General features: G+C 39.2%; 1 protein-coding gene across 2 annotated transcripts in view; it reads left to right on the top strand.

The window, feature by feature from the left end:
* nup153 (nucleoporin 153) overlaps positions 1–16,310 on the top strand; it is a 64,127-nt gene that overhangs the window by 24,986 nt on the left and 22,831 nt on the right. For both annotated transcript variants that reach the window (XM_068001659.1, XM_068001660.1), the window contains exons 4-15: positions 1,598–1,737; positions 1,831–1,962; positions 3,965–4,081; positions 7,185–7,229; positions 8,079–8,132; positions 9,244–9,390; positions 11,268–11,317; positions 11,417–11,537; positions 13,971–14,108; positions 14,786–14,878; positions 15,143–15,221; positions 15,313–15,441. In XM_068001659.1, coding sequence (XP_067857760.1) covers positions 1,598–1,737; positions 1,831–1,962; positions 3,965–4,081; positions 7,185–7,229; positions 8,079–8,132; positions 9,244–9,390; positions 11,268–11,317; positions 11,417–11,537; positions 13,971–14,108; positions 14,786–14,878; positions 15,143–15,221; positions 15,313–15,441 — 1,245 coding nt within the window. The remainder of the gene's footprint in view (positions 1–1,597; positions 1,738–1,830; positions 1,963–3,964; positions 4,082–7,184; positions 7,230–8,078; positions 8,133–9,243; positions 9,391–11,267; positions 11,318–11,416; positions 11,538–13,970; positions 14,109–14,785; positions 14,879–15,142; positions 15,222–15,312; positions 15,442–16,310) is intronic.

Below are 16,310 nucleotides of genomic sequence, written 5' to 3' on the forward strand. Positions count from 1 at the left end.
TGTACTTCAAAAGCTGAGTATGATTAGGTTAAACCAAACAATTCATTTTTTTTCCTGTTCTCTCCATCAAGGGTTTCACTGGAACAGGCAAAGTTAAGAAAAGATCTAATTGAGATTTTCAAAGTTTTGATTGCTTGTGAAGTATCTAAGGTTTAAGATTAGATTTAAGAGTCTAGAATTTTATTTTTTAGAGTGGAAGATATCTGTAACTTTTGGGTGTGCATCATATTTAAGATACTGGTTAAGCTACAGTTGGAGTTTTGTGTACTACTCCATGTATCCCATTATAGGAAGGGCATTTGAGTTACAGAAATGGTACAGCAAAGATTCATTAGAGTGACATCAGAATGAAGGGTTTCACTGGAACAGACAAAGTTAAGAAAAGATCTAATTGAGGTTTTCAAAGTTGATTGCTTGTGAAGTATCTACGGTTTAAGATTAGGTTGAAGATTATCTCTAGAAGAATGAAGGCAGAAGTTAGAAGTTTGAACATGGAATGCTTTGCCACAAGAAACTATTATGACAGCCTAGATATGTATTTGCAAAAGAAAAATATAAAAGGATATAGTAAATTACAGCAGGCAAATGCGTTTAGAATAACCAATTCCAGTTGAACAGCTAACTGGCACAGATGCGCTGAGCCAAATGGCCTCCTTCTGCTCTGTAAATTATATGATTAAATCCTGCATAAACCCATTCTGCTTACTGTTGTGTTTTCCTTTTCCCCATTGGTTTCAATTGTGTATTACTCCCATGTCTGGAGGAATTGTAAATGTTGGATTCTGACAGTCTGTGCAAAGGCTAATACCTCTACTAGTGGTGCCCCTTCTGTTCATCTTGGCATGTGGATACAAATTATACTTCATAAAATATATACCTTCTAAAGTTGTTGAGAAGATCAAGTTTATGTCACGTCTTGGCTTTGGAAATTACATGGTAAACTGCTTGATTGTGCGTTTTCTGTTGATGACAAAAAATGTGGACTTCTACAGTATATTCTGTTGAAACTTCAAGTAGCTAAAGGAGTAGTTTAGGCCTCCAGCAATGTCTGAAATGTTCCACAGTGCTGCCTACCAGAAACCCTTTGGTAGCCGAGCCAAATTGCCTTTCTTCATATGTGAGCTTAGACAGTGAGTATTGGTTTTCTGCTATTTGAATATGGCTGCATCACATCTGAGCCCTATCCTATCCATGTTCCTACACTCTACACTTTCAGGATGGGGATAATGAATAACCCTTTGTGGGACTACTGTTTTTTCTTCCTGGACTGGAGATGCTGAGGCCAATTGTATTACTACCCCTTCTGAACAGTGGAGACTAGCATTGAACTTGGGACCTTCCTGATCTGAATGGTTCATTCCTATGCACTCATTGAGCTACTCGGGAGCTGTGTTTAGTGTTTGTGAGAACTAATGTGTTTTGTTTATGTAGTTGAGATATTGTGTACTTCTGGAGTTTAGAAGAATTACAAATGTCCCAGCTGGGGATACAGCGCAGTAATAAAATGAATTGCTTTTATATTTTCTTCAAACAGTGGCAAATCTTTAATGAAGGAAGCTGTACTTGTGGATCAAGCTTTTTGTTTTTAATGTTACAGATGTGATCACTTCAAGGAATGCTTCTTTACCACCGTTGTGGTCTCCAGAGGTGGACCGCTTTCATTCAGTCCCCCAACAATCTGCTACGAGCTTGAAAAGGCCTTCTTTTAATCTCTCTGCCTTTGGAGGTTCACCTCCAGTAAGTACAATGACATGAGATTGAACCTGTTTCTAATCATTGAACACGCTTTATCTGAAAATGTGAAATTCAAAATGATCTTGCTTTTTCCAGTCTTTTATTAGTACTTCTTTACTAAATTCAAGCCAGCTTGGGGATTCTCCTTTCTACCCTGGCAAGACTACATATGGTGGGGCTGCTGCAGCAGCAGGAAGAGCTTCACAAATGCGAGGTACACCATACCAGGTAACATTAACAGTGGATGTAGCTCTGTCCTTTTTCTTTATTTGTACTCTTTATCTTGCTTCATGTTTTTGTTTATAATCACCTGTTGTTTTTTTTGGTTGGAAAATTGATAATTGAAAAGCATTACTTGAACTTTGAGTCCCCTGCAATAAATATCTTTAATTGTAATTGTATCTCCCTCCCTCCCCTGAACAGACCTACTAGTCTGAAAGATTTTATGATAATTGTGCTTTATGATAAATGGTCTTTTTCTTAAGCCACGCTAAATTTCTGTACCTCAAGTCCAAGCAGACTAATTCTCCACAAGAACTGCAGATTCTGGTAGTTCCTTGACTTTTATGTTGGTTTTAAAACCCAGTTTATTCTTTAAGCTGTTATTGTACATTGTCATGGTGAGATTAGTTTAATACTTTTTTTTCCTATATTAATGCCTTGAAGCCTAGTAAGGGATGCAGTGATCCATTTATGTCTTGGATGTCTCAAGTTAAATCATATGCCCTATTTGCGAACTTTATTTGTTATCTGATGGTGATGTTTTATGTTTGGGTTGCTGAAAAGGCCTTCTCTTTTGTGGTGCCACAAGAGATAACAAAACAAATTCAGTTGAACCGACATCCACTTGATATTTTGCATTGGGTATAAAATCACCTTAAAGTATAGTCTCAACTAGTACAAAGCTAACTTTTCAAACTTCGAAGTTAAACCGCCCAAGCAGTCTGCTGGAGTACCTTTAAATTTCTAATGTTAGAGAAGAGTTAACAGATATTTTCTAACTTAGAAATTTTGCCAGCAAGCATAGATCTTCATTTGCTGTACACTGCGAGTGGTTAGGATCTGGAATGCACTGCCCGAGGGGGTGGTGGAGGAGGATTCAATCATGGCCTTCAAAAGGACTGGATAAGTATTTGAAAGGAAAAAAATTGCAGGGTTACGAGGAAAGGGCGGGAGAGTAGGACTAACTGGATTGCTGTTGCATAGAGCCAGCGCAGACTCAATGGGTCGAATGGCCTCCTTCCGTGCTGTAACCTTTCTGTGATTCTATGAAAGCGCTTTGGGGTGTTCTGAGGTCGTGAAAGACGCTATATAAATGCAAGTCTTTCTTTCTATCTTTCTTTCTTTTTCTCTCTCTTTCTCTCTCTTGCGCTCTCTGTATACATTTCATATGTGTGCGAGCTCTGTTTTTATTGACCATTGGGCAGTGTGAGCGGGCGAATATAACATGGTGCTGTTTACTTACACTGTTCTAAAAGTAGATATTGGCATTAAAAACAGCAGCATAAATCCCTAGGAGTTTTGCATTTTGTCCTAACTTGTTTTAAATCTGCTTTGCAAACTGAGCAAATCATAGAAGAGGTAGCAATGTTTACTCTCAAACACTGCTCTGAGTAAATTGCTGCACAGCTTTTCCTTTTTCTCTAAATTCTCCCAACTTCTGTTCTGGATAAGAGAATCCTTGGCTGTATTCTGTAGGTTTAAAAGGCCCTGAGTAATGCTTGCTACCGTGTTCTGCACTTTGTATGCCAAGTCAATCTGTAAGTAAGAATTTGACGGGATTAAATTTCTTGTAAATGGTTTCTGTAGTGACCAGTGCACCTGTTCGCTGTCAGTCAACACATCACCATCGTGATTCAGATGCTTGCCTTGTTTTGAGCACAGCTTGTACAGAAGCAGTGTGATGCTGAGACACTCACAGCAGTCAATGACAGGTGGAAGAAGTAGTAAACAAACTCATACTATTATTAAAATATACATATCTTTTACAAGTGCTGTAAATCATTTCCCACCCATAATAGTAGGACAAGGCAGGTAATTCTGTTGTGCTTTTGCCAAGCATTAGAAGGTGTGCCAGTTTCATGTGTTTGTAATTCCCATTGATTTTAAATGTGGAAAGATTAAAAATATCATTACTGACATTTCTGCAACTCTCTACTTATCGTCATCTATAAAAAGAATAGTTTCCTGAACTCTAAGGTGATAAAACTGTGAACTTGATAACCACCAGGTTCCAATAAGGAGACAGATGAAAGCAAAACCAGCGAGTTCACCATCTTATGGAGTGACAAGTGCTACTGCCAGACGCATCCTTCAGTCTTTAGAAAAGATGTCAAGTCCCTTGGCGGTGAGTATTCATATTATCAGTTATGGTTTCCACCAGGAAGTTCATTGTCCTGTAAAATCTTCAAATTATATTGGGTGTGATTGGTGTAATCCAGTCAACAAAAAACCCTTTCACTACAATAGATGAATTGGTCTTTGGTGAGAGAGGTTTCAGGTTAATCTGTATGAAAGTCTTTAGCAGAATAATATCTCTTTGCTACTATACTGCTAGTCCCTCTCTTACATCAATAAGGTCTCTGGCGAGGCAATTCTGCATCACAAATGTTGTTTCTTTTCTCAGTTGAAAGGTACGTTTGGGCCCAAATTCAATTTGTTTCACCAGTGTATCATGAAATTATGAAAAATTCATAGTTCTGACTATTCATGTTTGCATTTAAAGCATGTATTGAAAATGTGGGATAATTGTTGGGATAATTAATGTGTGCTTACCTCTCTTCACTTCCGTGGCATTAGACATAGGTGTAGTACTGTGAAGCGTCTTCAAGGTGGGGAGAGGGGCAGAGGTTTAGGGAGGGAATTCCAGAGCTTAGGGCCTCAACGGCTGAAGGCACGGCCGCCAATGATTGTTCGAATGAAGTGGGGGGTGCACGAGACCAGAACTGGAGGAATACAGAGTTCTCGGAGTGTTGTAGGGCTAGAGGAGGTTACAGAGGTGGGGAGGATTTGAATACTGAACACCAAGTATATTTCTCTCCAGTCTGAAAAACAACCGTTTTCTGTCCCCTAGCCAATTTTGTATCCACGCTGCCATTGTCCCTTTAATCCCATGGGTTTTAATTTTGCTAACAAGTCTGTATGTGGTACTTTATCAAATGCCTTTTGAAAGTCCATATACACAACATCAACCCTCTCCGTTACTTCATCAAAGAACTCAATCAAGTTAGTCAGACACTATTTTCCTTTAACAAATCCATGCTGCCTTTCATTTATTAGCCCATACCTTCCCAAGTGCCAATTAATTTTGTTCTGGATTAGACCATAAGAAATAGGAGCAGGCGTAGGCCATTCGGCCCCTCGAGCCTGCTCCGCCATTTAATGAGATCATGGCTGATCTGATTTTTACCTCAATTCTACTTTCGCACCCTTTCCAGATATCCTTTGACTTCGTTGCTGATCAAAAATTTGTCTAACTCAGCCTTGAATGTTTTCAATGACTCAGCCTCCACAGCTTTTCGGGGTAAAGAATTCCAAAGATTCACGACCCTCTGGGAGAAGAAATTCTTCCTCATTTCCGTCTTAAATGGGTGACCCCTTATTCTGAGACTCTGCCCCCTAGTTTTAGGTTCCCACATGAGGGGTAACATCCTCTCAGGATCTACCCTATCGAGTCCCCTCAGAATCTTGTATGTTTCAATAAGATCTCCTCTCATTCTTCTAAACTCCAATGACTATAGACCCAACCTGTTCAATCTTTCCTCGTCAGACAACCCTTCCATACCCGGAATCAACCTAGTGAACCTTCTCTGAACTGCCTCCAATGCAAGTATGTCCTTCCTTAAATAAGGGCACCAGAACTGTACGCAGTACTCCAGGTGTGGTCTCACCAGCACCCTGTACAGTTATAGCATGACTTCCCTGTTTTTATACTCCATCCCTCTAGAAATAAAGGGCAATATTCCGTTTGCCTTCTGGATTACCTACTGCACCTGTATGTTGACTTTTTGTGTTTCATGTACGGGGACACCCAGATCCTTCTGTACCGCAGCATTTTGTAGTATTTCTCTATTCTCTGCACCCTCTCTAAGGCCTTCACATCCTTACTAAAGTGCGGTGCAAGTCCAAGTCGTTAATATATATCAGAAAAAGCAGTGGTCCTCGTACCGACCCCTGGGGAACACCACTGTATACCTTCCTCCAGTCTGAAAAACGACTGTTCACCACTACTGTTTCCTGTTATTTAGCCAACTTTGTATCCATGCTGCCACTGCCCCTTTTATTCCATGAGCTTCAAATTTGCTGACACGCCTATTTTGTGGCAATTTATCAGACATCTTTTGCAAGTCCATATACACAACATTAATCCACACTTGTCCAAGTGACTGTTCATTTTGTCCCGGATTATTGTTTCTAAAAGCTTCCCCACCACCGAGGTTAAACTGACTGGCCTGTGGTTGCGGGGTTTATCCTTGCACCCTTTTTTGAACAAGGGTATAACATTGTGCAGTCCGCTGGCACCGCCCCTGTATCTAAGGAGAATCGGAAGATTATGGCCAGCACCCCTGCAATTTGCACCCTTACTTCCCTCAGCAACCGAGGATGCATCCCATCCAGACTGGGTGACTTATCTACTTTAAGTACAGCCATCCTTTCTGGTACCACCTCTATCAATTTTTAGTCTGTCCAGTATCTCAACTACCTCCTTTTATTGTGACTTTGGCAGCATCTTCTTCCTTGGTAAAGACAGAAGGGGGAAAAAAAGGGAAAAGAATGCTCTGACCTTTGCCTTGTTGCCATTGGTCTTAGATTACTGTATATATGTACTGACAATGGAGTTAGAAATCCTATGAAAATATTGGTGCAGTTATGGTTTATTGTATACTTAAAATGTATTAACAGCTCAATTTCTTTCATAACTCATGTCTGAATTGCTTTGTTTTGATTTGGACTTCAAAATTTCTTCTGAAATTTACCAAGTGCTTAGATGATACTTCATAAAATCTCCTGTACAAGCATTTAGTAACAAAACCTAAACCAATTTTCCTTGATGTACATTTTTGGCTAAGTGGTTTGTTGCTGTTACAGTTGAAGCTTGTAACTGAACATATAAGAAACTTATTTTGATTGTATTGGTATTCTTTTCTAGCATGAAAAATATTAATTGATCTAAGTTTTGTTCCAATAAGCATAATGATGGACTATTTATATTAAAAAAAAAGTGGGAGATACTGATGAAAGCACGGCATTTTTCAGGGAAGGAAAATTAAAAAGCCAGCCACCATGTGATGCCAGAGGGTGGCATTGGAGGCTGGGATGGGTCCTTACACCCTTCTTTCGGTTAGAGGCATGCAGAGAGACTGGAGCGGAGAAAAGGGAATAAAAATAAATGATTGGTTAAAGTATTGAAGTAAAAACCTTTTGTAACATGTTATATACTGTGCTTTCAGGATGCTAAAAGAATTCCATCTACAATGGCATCTCCATTGTCTACGGTAAGTGAAAACAGCTGTCCTTGATGGATAATTTAGTATCTCCGAATTGGCTTTTTAGATATTCACAAAAACTGTCCCGAGGCGAACTTTAATTTCCAGTTTTGTTTTGAATTAACTTGTTGTTGTATACATGCTCTGTAAATTTTGTAAATGTGATTTATTCCATGAATAGAAACCAGAAATTTTTAATTAAGGATGTCAAATCTTGCTATAATTAGGGCGTATTTTGTTCTGTTCAAATTGATTTTCACTGTAGTTCTTGTTGGATGGAATATATCGATAATGTGTATTAATTAATTGACTGTAAAGTGCTCATTGATGTCCTGAGGATCTGAAGGGTGCTATATAATAGTTTAGTGTCTTAAAAACAAATTGAAAACTAAGGTGTCCTTTCAGATGTAAATTTTACACATAGCTTGTAATGAAAGAGGAGAATTAAAAAGGTAACATAGTAGAACCTCAGTCACCAGTACTTTGGGAACAAAGAGTATCCATAACACTAGTGTGTGTGTGTATAGCAATTGAAAAGCAATTCATTTCTTTGAAACATAGACCCACTAAATGTGCACTGGTGGACATGGCTAAAAAGCTCACGAGGAGTTGAAAAGCAAGTGCCTGCTGATAAGTGTTTATTACACTTAAGTTTTTGTAACTCACAATGTATTTTGTTTAAAACTGAGATTGACTATTTCAGTTTTTAAAGTAGGCAGAACGCTGTGAATACTTCGGATCAAAATAATTTATAAACTGACTTCTCCCTTGTCTTTCCTCCCCTCCTTATCTTCATTGATATTTTAATCCTCCCCCCACTACTCTGTGATGATACTTACATTATGAACTTTGTTTCAGTCCTTGGAGAGAAGTACCATAGATCTTCCTGGCTGGCAGTCCAAGATGAGAAAGGTAGGATATTGTGGAACCCTTACCATGCTGGATAAATGTGTAATTTCCATTTGAAATGGTAACTTGGAAAATTTAACTTGAAAGGGGATCCTTTTTTAATTTAAAAAAAAATTCTGGTCTCTCTTCTGGTACTTAATCGTGGCAAGTTTGAAATGTTATCTGGCAGCAGATTACCCATTTGTCCTTGATGCACTGAGGGGAGAGAGGATGTTGGGAGCTTAAACATGTGTTTTTTAATATAAGTGCCAGGGGAATACATGACATAGATTCACTAAAGGAACCCAAGCAGTAAATACAAAGTGTGTAATTCTGTATCTTGTTGCAGGTATACAGAGTTGTCCAATAATTCAGTTTGAGCCACAGGCAAAAAATTACGATGTTCTCCCTCCCCCGCCCCCATTTCCATTCTGTTTGGCATTGGTAGTTGGATTTGTTTGTTATCTCAAACAGCTGTGGCTCCAAACAGCAATACTTCTTGATATTGTGCCAGCAGATCATGTTTAAGTACCTTGCTGAATAGCCTTGCAGTATTGGTTCTTAAAAAGTTGAAGTACTGCACCTGTGACAAGAAATTAAGCGATGGCAACCAAGGCCAAATAGGCTTAACTAACAGAAGCACAATACTGTCAGAGCTGCCATTGATGGTACGTTCAGCTGTTGCTGGGTAAAAGTAGTTCAATTGTCTATTCACAGTACTGAAGTTTGTACAGCACAGTGAGCCAGTTTCTGTTAGGTTTGGCAAAGGGAAGGAGAAGGGCTCTTGGAAGAAGGGCTGCATCTGAACTTCAGTGTATCCATTCCAGTTGTAAACTTTTAGCTGCTAACTCTAATTTTGCATTGAGGAAATTTTTTGGTCGTTTGGGTTCATTGGCAGGTAGTCCTGCATTTTGATTTTGTGTACACAATGTGGTTAATCTTCATTTAGGTACTGCGTATAGTAATTGATTTCTCTGTTTTCACAGGCAATAAATTTACATTTGACTTTTGAATTGGTGAACAAAGATAACTTTAAGATAGCTTTAATAATTTAGATAGCCTACAATTACAAAAAATATGGCCAAATAAAATTTGATTAAGTTTTTAAAATTGTATTTCTGCTGTTTATTTTTAGCTGGAAACGCAGTCTCCTCCAGTACAGAAACTTCAGACACCTAAAGTTGTTTCTGGAGCTGCAAATAGATCCACATTTTTCAAGCCATCTCTGACCCCTGGAGGGCAGGGTAATAGACATATTGACAGGACAGAAGTGCGAAACAATGTAAGAAATAAATGTAGCCTTATTTTTTTTTAAATATCCGCATGTTATATATGCTTAATAGCTTTATTTTGGTTTTAACAAATGTTTCTTATTAATTATATTCGCATCCTCCATATGTTTCCCATATTTCACTGTTCTGATCTTTTAAATACTATTTCATTGTTCTAATTTTTAAAAATACTATACCAGTCAGTATGCTAAAATAAAATGGAAATGGAAATCAACTACTTGGGATTGAAGAACTCTTGTTGCTTAAAGTTAGTGTTGCTCACTTGCCATGTAATTAAATTTTCTCTTGCCTATTAGTTAAATGAAATAATTCTTTCCTATGCCACCTCTTCTATAGTTGAGGTCAAGTTCAGGAATCTGGTTGACATTACCTCTACTTCAGTTGGGTGTGTGGTTGCTGATATAGTTGAATAAATGTTGAACAAGCTGACCTAGTGGCACTATTGAAAAAATTCAGAATTATTTTAACTTGCTGTATGTAATTTGGGGAATTGTGGATTTATAGCTTTAATTTTATTGTTTGATATACACAGATAAAATTGCTGAAGTGTTCAATTGGAATCTTGAATGTACACCTGAGGCTGTTCATATTGGCACATACCTTTTTATTTTCAAAAACTAGTTTTGTTCTATCTAGGTCTTATAGCATGCACTTATATACAAGGGCTCCAGCACCCTGTAACTGACCATTGGAAGCTGTGCCAAGGGACAGTTTTTCTTTTGTTTCTCCTATGGGTGAATGCCCGGCCTCTGCTCTGTGCTAATTTCTGTTTGTAGGCGTGAAGATTAACATGTACCCCATGTCCTACAGCTGTCTAAAATAGTATACCTGAACACCTTGCATTTCACTCTGGGGGGAGGGGGGAGAGTAGGATTGATCTTTTTATCGAAGCTGAAGCTGATTTCGATCTGTGTTCCTGCATCTGATAGTGCTGTTCCTGCAGTGTGGAATTGGACTCTGAACTCATTGGGGGAATGGGAAAATTCAGAATTGTTGACTGAATTTGCAAAATGTAGAAAACAGTTTAAAATGAATTTTGACTACATTTTTACAATACATTTACATTCTTGCATAAACTGCATTTCAGATAGTTCAGTAATGCTGCATTGGATTTTTTTTTTCTCTTGCCACTTCCCTTTGGAAGTTCTGCACTATGTCCTTTACCTGGTTGAGAGTACCAAGAAACTGGATACCTGCTCCCATAATTCTGTCTGTGTTTTATATTTAGCTGCAAGGAGATGCAGAGCAAAGGCCTAACTTGCCTGCAATTTTTCTCTCCTGTGTGGTGACCATCATCTGCTTGGCCTGTCCCCAGATTGGAACGTTCATGTAGGAAATTATGAATGTGTATCAGGGAGTTGGAATTGCCATGCACAGTACTGTTCTGATCTTGTTTAATTAGGACTGGAGCATAGTTTAATGGATGAGTTTGGAGGATCAAATGAGTAACTACCCACTTGAGAAGCGATTTCAGTTTCAACAGTGCTATGGATTTGACACTAGAAACAATCATATGTAGTTGTGACTTCAGTTGTTTTGAATGTAACCACACTTCAGTCCATGAAGTATGGTTAGTATATTACACTGAGCAGAAATGGTGCTTGTAGGATAGAACAACATGGGAATTTTATTATCAAATGTCCAGCGGTTTACTAAATGTAAGCAAGCCAAACAATGTACTTTGTTTTTACTTTTTACGGTACTTCAGTTTTAAATGAGTGTCAGATTTTGTAAGCTGCCATGTTTTACTTGTTTTTTGATTTGACTTTTTTAAATTAAGCTGTATAATCTAAACAAGTATGTCAAAGGGATAATATACATAAAAAAATGAGTGCCAGCTATTAAATCTCAATCTTTGTGATTTCAGAGAGCAAGGGAGAAGTCACCTGTCCCTGAAATAAGCCTTCAAACAAAAAGGTATGGTCCCTGCAATACCATTAGCATCAAGTTTTAAAATACTGTATAATTAATTAGTCAGTTTTTCTTAAGCACGCTCCCTTTTTTTTTGCATTGCAGTGATAGCAGCTGCTCGTATCAAGTAATTGGTTCTCATGCAACCAATGGTCTCTCATCTGGGGGAGCTGGAGGAAAAATGAAGAGAGAAAAAGGACATTACTCGTCCAGGGGTGCACAGGAGGTTAGAGTAAATTGACTTCTAATTCTCAAACACTGAGTATTGCTTGCTAGTGTTTCAAACATCAGCACTGAACCTTTATCCTGGCACTACTATAGAGTAACTGTTATACTGTAGAGCTTTCCCTTTATATATTCCCCTTATACGTGTTGTGTTACAAGAAACATCGATTTGACTGTTTATTCAAAATCTGAGGAAGGGTTAAAGTCAGTGTGATGGATTTTTCTGCTTTTTTTTAGATTTGTGAATGGTACAGATTTTTTATTTCCACACTTGGTACTTTACAGATGAGCACTATTGTGGACATCTGCTAGTACCAGAGAACTAGATTACTAGATATTGAAGAGAATTGTATTGTACTTAATTGTAATTAAGTTGGTAATGCTTTGTGAAAGGATGCAGAGTTGCTTCATGTAGGATCCTTTCCTGCCCCTTTCTATATTTTTAAAATTATGTTCTTTCCTGTTTTTAAAAAGAACTGTGATAGCTTAGAATGAGGCCACAGGTAGGGGAGGAGCTAAAGCGGCTGCAGTTTGGTGTGAACTCTGACATGTTCTCAGTGGTTCGTCTCACTTCTCACTCCCAGTTCGATGATATATAGGTTTTGAACTACATTAAAAGAGTGGGGAAGACTTTACCAAAGCTAGGTAATCTAACATTATTTATGCCTGATAATATAGCTTAAGGGATGTATGGACATGGTTTATAAGGCAGTAACCTAATTAGAGTTTAGATGAATTATCCCAATTTTACTAACCGCAGGAGTATAAAAATTTTTATACATTGCTGCAGGAGTTCCTCAGGGCAGTGTCCTAGGCCCAACCATCTTCAGCTGCTTCATCAATGACCTTCCCTCCATCATAAGGTCAGAAGTGGGGATGTTCGCTGATGATTGCACAGTATTCAATTCCATTCGCAACCCCTCAGATAATGAAGCAGTCTGAGCCCGCATGCAGCAAGACCTGGACGACATCCAGGCTTGGGCTTATAAGTGGCAAGTAACATTCGCGCCAGATGAATGCCAGGCAATGACCATCTCCAACAAGAGAGAGTCTAACCACCTCCCCATGACATTCAACGGCATTACCATCACCGAATCCCCCACCATCAACACCCTGGGGGTCACCATTGACCAGAAACTTAACTGAATCAGCCATATAAATACTGTGGCTATAAGAGCAGGTCAGAGGCTGGTTATTCTGCGGCGAGTGACTCACCTCCTGACTCCCCAAAGCCTTTCCACCATCTACAAGGCACAAGTCAGGAGTGTGATGGAATACTCTCCACTTGCTTGGATGAGTGCAGCTCCAACAACACTCAAGAAGCTCGACACCATCCAGGACAAAGCAGCCTGCTTGATTGGCACCCCATCCACCACCCTAAACATTCACTCCCTTCACCACCGGTGCACAGTAGCTGCAGTGTGTACCATCCACAGGATGCACTGCAGCAACTTGCCAAGGCTTCTTCGACAGCTCCTCCCAAACCCGCAACCTCTACCATCTAGAAGGACAAGAGCAGCAGGCACATGGGAACAACACCACCTGCACGTTCTCCTCCAAGTCACATACCATCCCGACTTGGAAATATATCGCCGTTCCTTCATCGTCACTGGGTCAAAATCCTGGAACTCCCCTCCTAACAGCACTGTGGGAGAACTGTCACCACATGGACTGCAGCGGTTCAAGAAGGCGGCTCACCACCACCTTCTCAAGGGCAATTAGGGATGGGCAATAAATGCTGGCCTTGCCAGCGACGCCCACATCCCATGAACGAATAAAAAAAAATCTTGAGATTGTAGACTCCCTAATGCCTTGCCCATTTTGTATTCTTAAGTGACTTTAAAAATAATACTCTAAACAAGTGAATTGCTTTTTCTTAGCAACTTTAATTCTCGGGAGTGGACTTTTCTCAAAGGACTTGAGACTGGCTCTGTTTACACGTTCGTTAAGAACAATGAAATGAAAATCAAACATTCGCTAAGAGTGATCAAGAGGCATAAACAAAAGTAATGTTACTACGAAAATAATTTGAGCAGGAAAGGAACGAGGCTTGGCGCTGTGGAGTGGGGTCTAGAATCGGACACAATGGTAGACTTGCCTAGACTCCACATGACAGAATCTTGAGCCTTTCAGGCAGTATTGCGAGTAGCCCAAGAAGGGCCAAAATCCAAGTCTTGCAATAAAATCCCTCAAATTAGCAGCACTGCTGCTCATGATCTAAGTGGCTTTAAGCCCTGGGATCAAATTGCAACCTTTAATTTATTTCCTCTTGTTTTATGTGACTTGTACAATGTATTGTAGGTGACATTGCTAACATTTTTGATCTGCATGCTTACTTGGCATTTATAGAAGTGATGCAGTATGTTTGTTCATTGCCAAATGGCATTCATGCAGTATATTAAAACTATAACTGCAAATATTGTGCCCTCTGCAGGTACAGACCCCAGCCCCAGAACTGCCAGAAGTATCTTTACCAATTAAAACTACAGCATTGCCTACCTTTAACTTTGGCTCCCCTTCCACAGCAGTATCACCCGTAACATCTACTGTAACGAAATCTTTTTCTGACAAGGTATAGTGCTCTTGCATGTTGCAGTTTTTGTTTGCTTGGTTTTTCCACATGCGTTCACATGCTATATACCCACATGCAGAGGATGTGAATCACATCCAGCTCGTGCCAGTGTGTCTCATGGCTCCGTCCTGGGGGATTCCCAATACAGCATTTTGGTGCAATCGCCTGTTTGAAGTATTCTCTTTGCGGTAGAGCTATAAATGTTGGTTGTAGGTTTAAACTTTGAAATACCTTTTTTCTCTTGCCATTTCTATCAAAAAAAAGTAAAAGCTTGTACCTTTTTAAAGCTGAAGAGATTCAATTTCTACTCATGGAAAGCACTTTGGCTTTATTTATTGGTTGTGCCTTTTGGCATTTTCTCTCTCCCCACATAAGAAAGTAAACTTAAAACTTTGAGATTTAGTTTACATTTACACAAATTTCTAGGACACCTGTGAAATCTAGTTTTATGTGCAAAATAAGCAAATCATCTATATGTTTGGCATCATACCATCTGAAAGGGTGGTTTTGAGGAGTTTTGTGCCCTCTGTGACTGCAATATTGACTAACACCTGGGATCAGATCAATTGTCTGCTTGCCTAGGCCAGGATGAGAAGCAGTTAAAAAAATAAGAGATAAAGAGCTGCTCTAAAACCCATGTGCTTGCATTTTAATACTTCCTCTTTATTCATGTACAGACAGTGGTATCCAGCCCTAACAGCGTTGCCTTTACCTTTTCTACACCGAATATAAAAACAACCGAGGCAAATCTACAACCTGTTTCAGTGTCTGTAAGTAATTTTGTTGAGCAAAAATGTTTGTAAATTTCCATGTTTTAAGAGTAAACCGTCTTCAAAAAAAAAAGTAATCTCTATATGCGCTCAATTTATTTCTACAATTTGAGTAATTGATTTTGAGATCATTCAGTATAACTTCCAAACTATTAAAGTGGCAGTGATAGCAGCCGATGTGGTAGTAATGTTGCCTGAACTTGTAATGGTTGACTACTTTTTTTATCTTCTCCTTTCTCACCTCTCTTCCCCACCACCACAAAGACTGGGTTTACCTTTAGTGAGCCGATTGACAAATCAATTCCATTTGTCTTTGTATCTGCTAGACCTTCCATTAACGCAGGTACACACGTTTTTACTATGTATAAATTAATCAGCCATCAACATACAGCTTGACACTGACAACTGATAAAATCTTCCATGCAATCTTTTAGCAAAATGCACCTCATCACCATCTATTTCTACACCAACAAACAAGAGAAAAGATGAAGAATGTGAAGGACCATTGCAACCTGCTAAAACTCTGAAGCAAGGCAGTGTCTTAGACATCTTGAAAGGGCCTGGTGAGTACTCGTTTTTTAAAAGCATTTAAAAACAAGCCTGTCCCCCCAAGGTAGTATCCATCTTGCACGGCTCACTTGGAGGATAGCCAGTGAGCTGCCACATAGTAGATAAAATGAGCTCTCTTAACACTTGGCTTCACAGCTGCACTGTAGTGCTTGATAAGATAATGTTTTTCAATAACACCATTCAACCCAGACACCAAGCTATACAAGCATCTTGCATTGACTGGTATCAGGGTAATCCCATGATATGTGAAGGGAACCTGAGAAGGAAAAAGATGATTGCTCACCATTTATCTGCAAGTTGAAATTCAGTACCACTATGCAGTAGTACCAAGCTAGTACTGAAAATTCAGCACCAATTGAATACATAGGAGCACCCAGCTAATGCTAAAAGTTCAGTGCCAACTGAATGCATAGGAGCACCCAGCTTAATGCACCTAGATGTGCACCTGCAGGGCTACGGACCAAATGCGGGAAAGTGGGATTAGGCTAGATGGCTCGTTTCTCAGCCGGCGCGGACATGATGGGCTGAATGGCCTCCTTCTGTGCCGTAAATTTTCTATGATTCTAGTACTGAAAATTCAGGATCAACTGAATGCATAGAAGCACCCAGCTAATACTGAAAATTCAGCACCAACTGAGTGCGCAGGAGCATCCAGTTAATTTTTAAAATTTTACTTAGCCAGTGCTTCTTTCTTAGTAACGAGATGAAAAAAGATACATTGACTATAGAAATGGAAAATGCTGGAAATACACAGCAGGTCTTTAAAGAGAAAAGACAGATTAACCTTTTGGGTGTAGACCTTCCATCAGAACTGAGTTTTTATTTCACATTTCCAACATTTGCAGTTTTTTTTTCTTTTTAA

Source organism: Heptranchias perlo, chromosome 2 (assembly GCF_035084215.1).
Source record: "Heptranchias perlo isolate sHepPer1 chromosome 2, sHepPer1.hap1, whole genome shotgun sequence".
NCBI lineage: Eukaryota > Metazoa > Chordata > Chondrichthyes > Hexanchiformes > Hexanchidae > Heptranchias > Heptranchias perlo.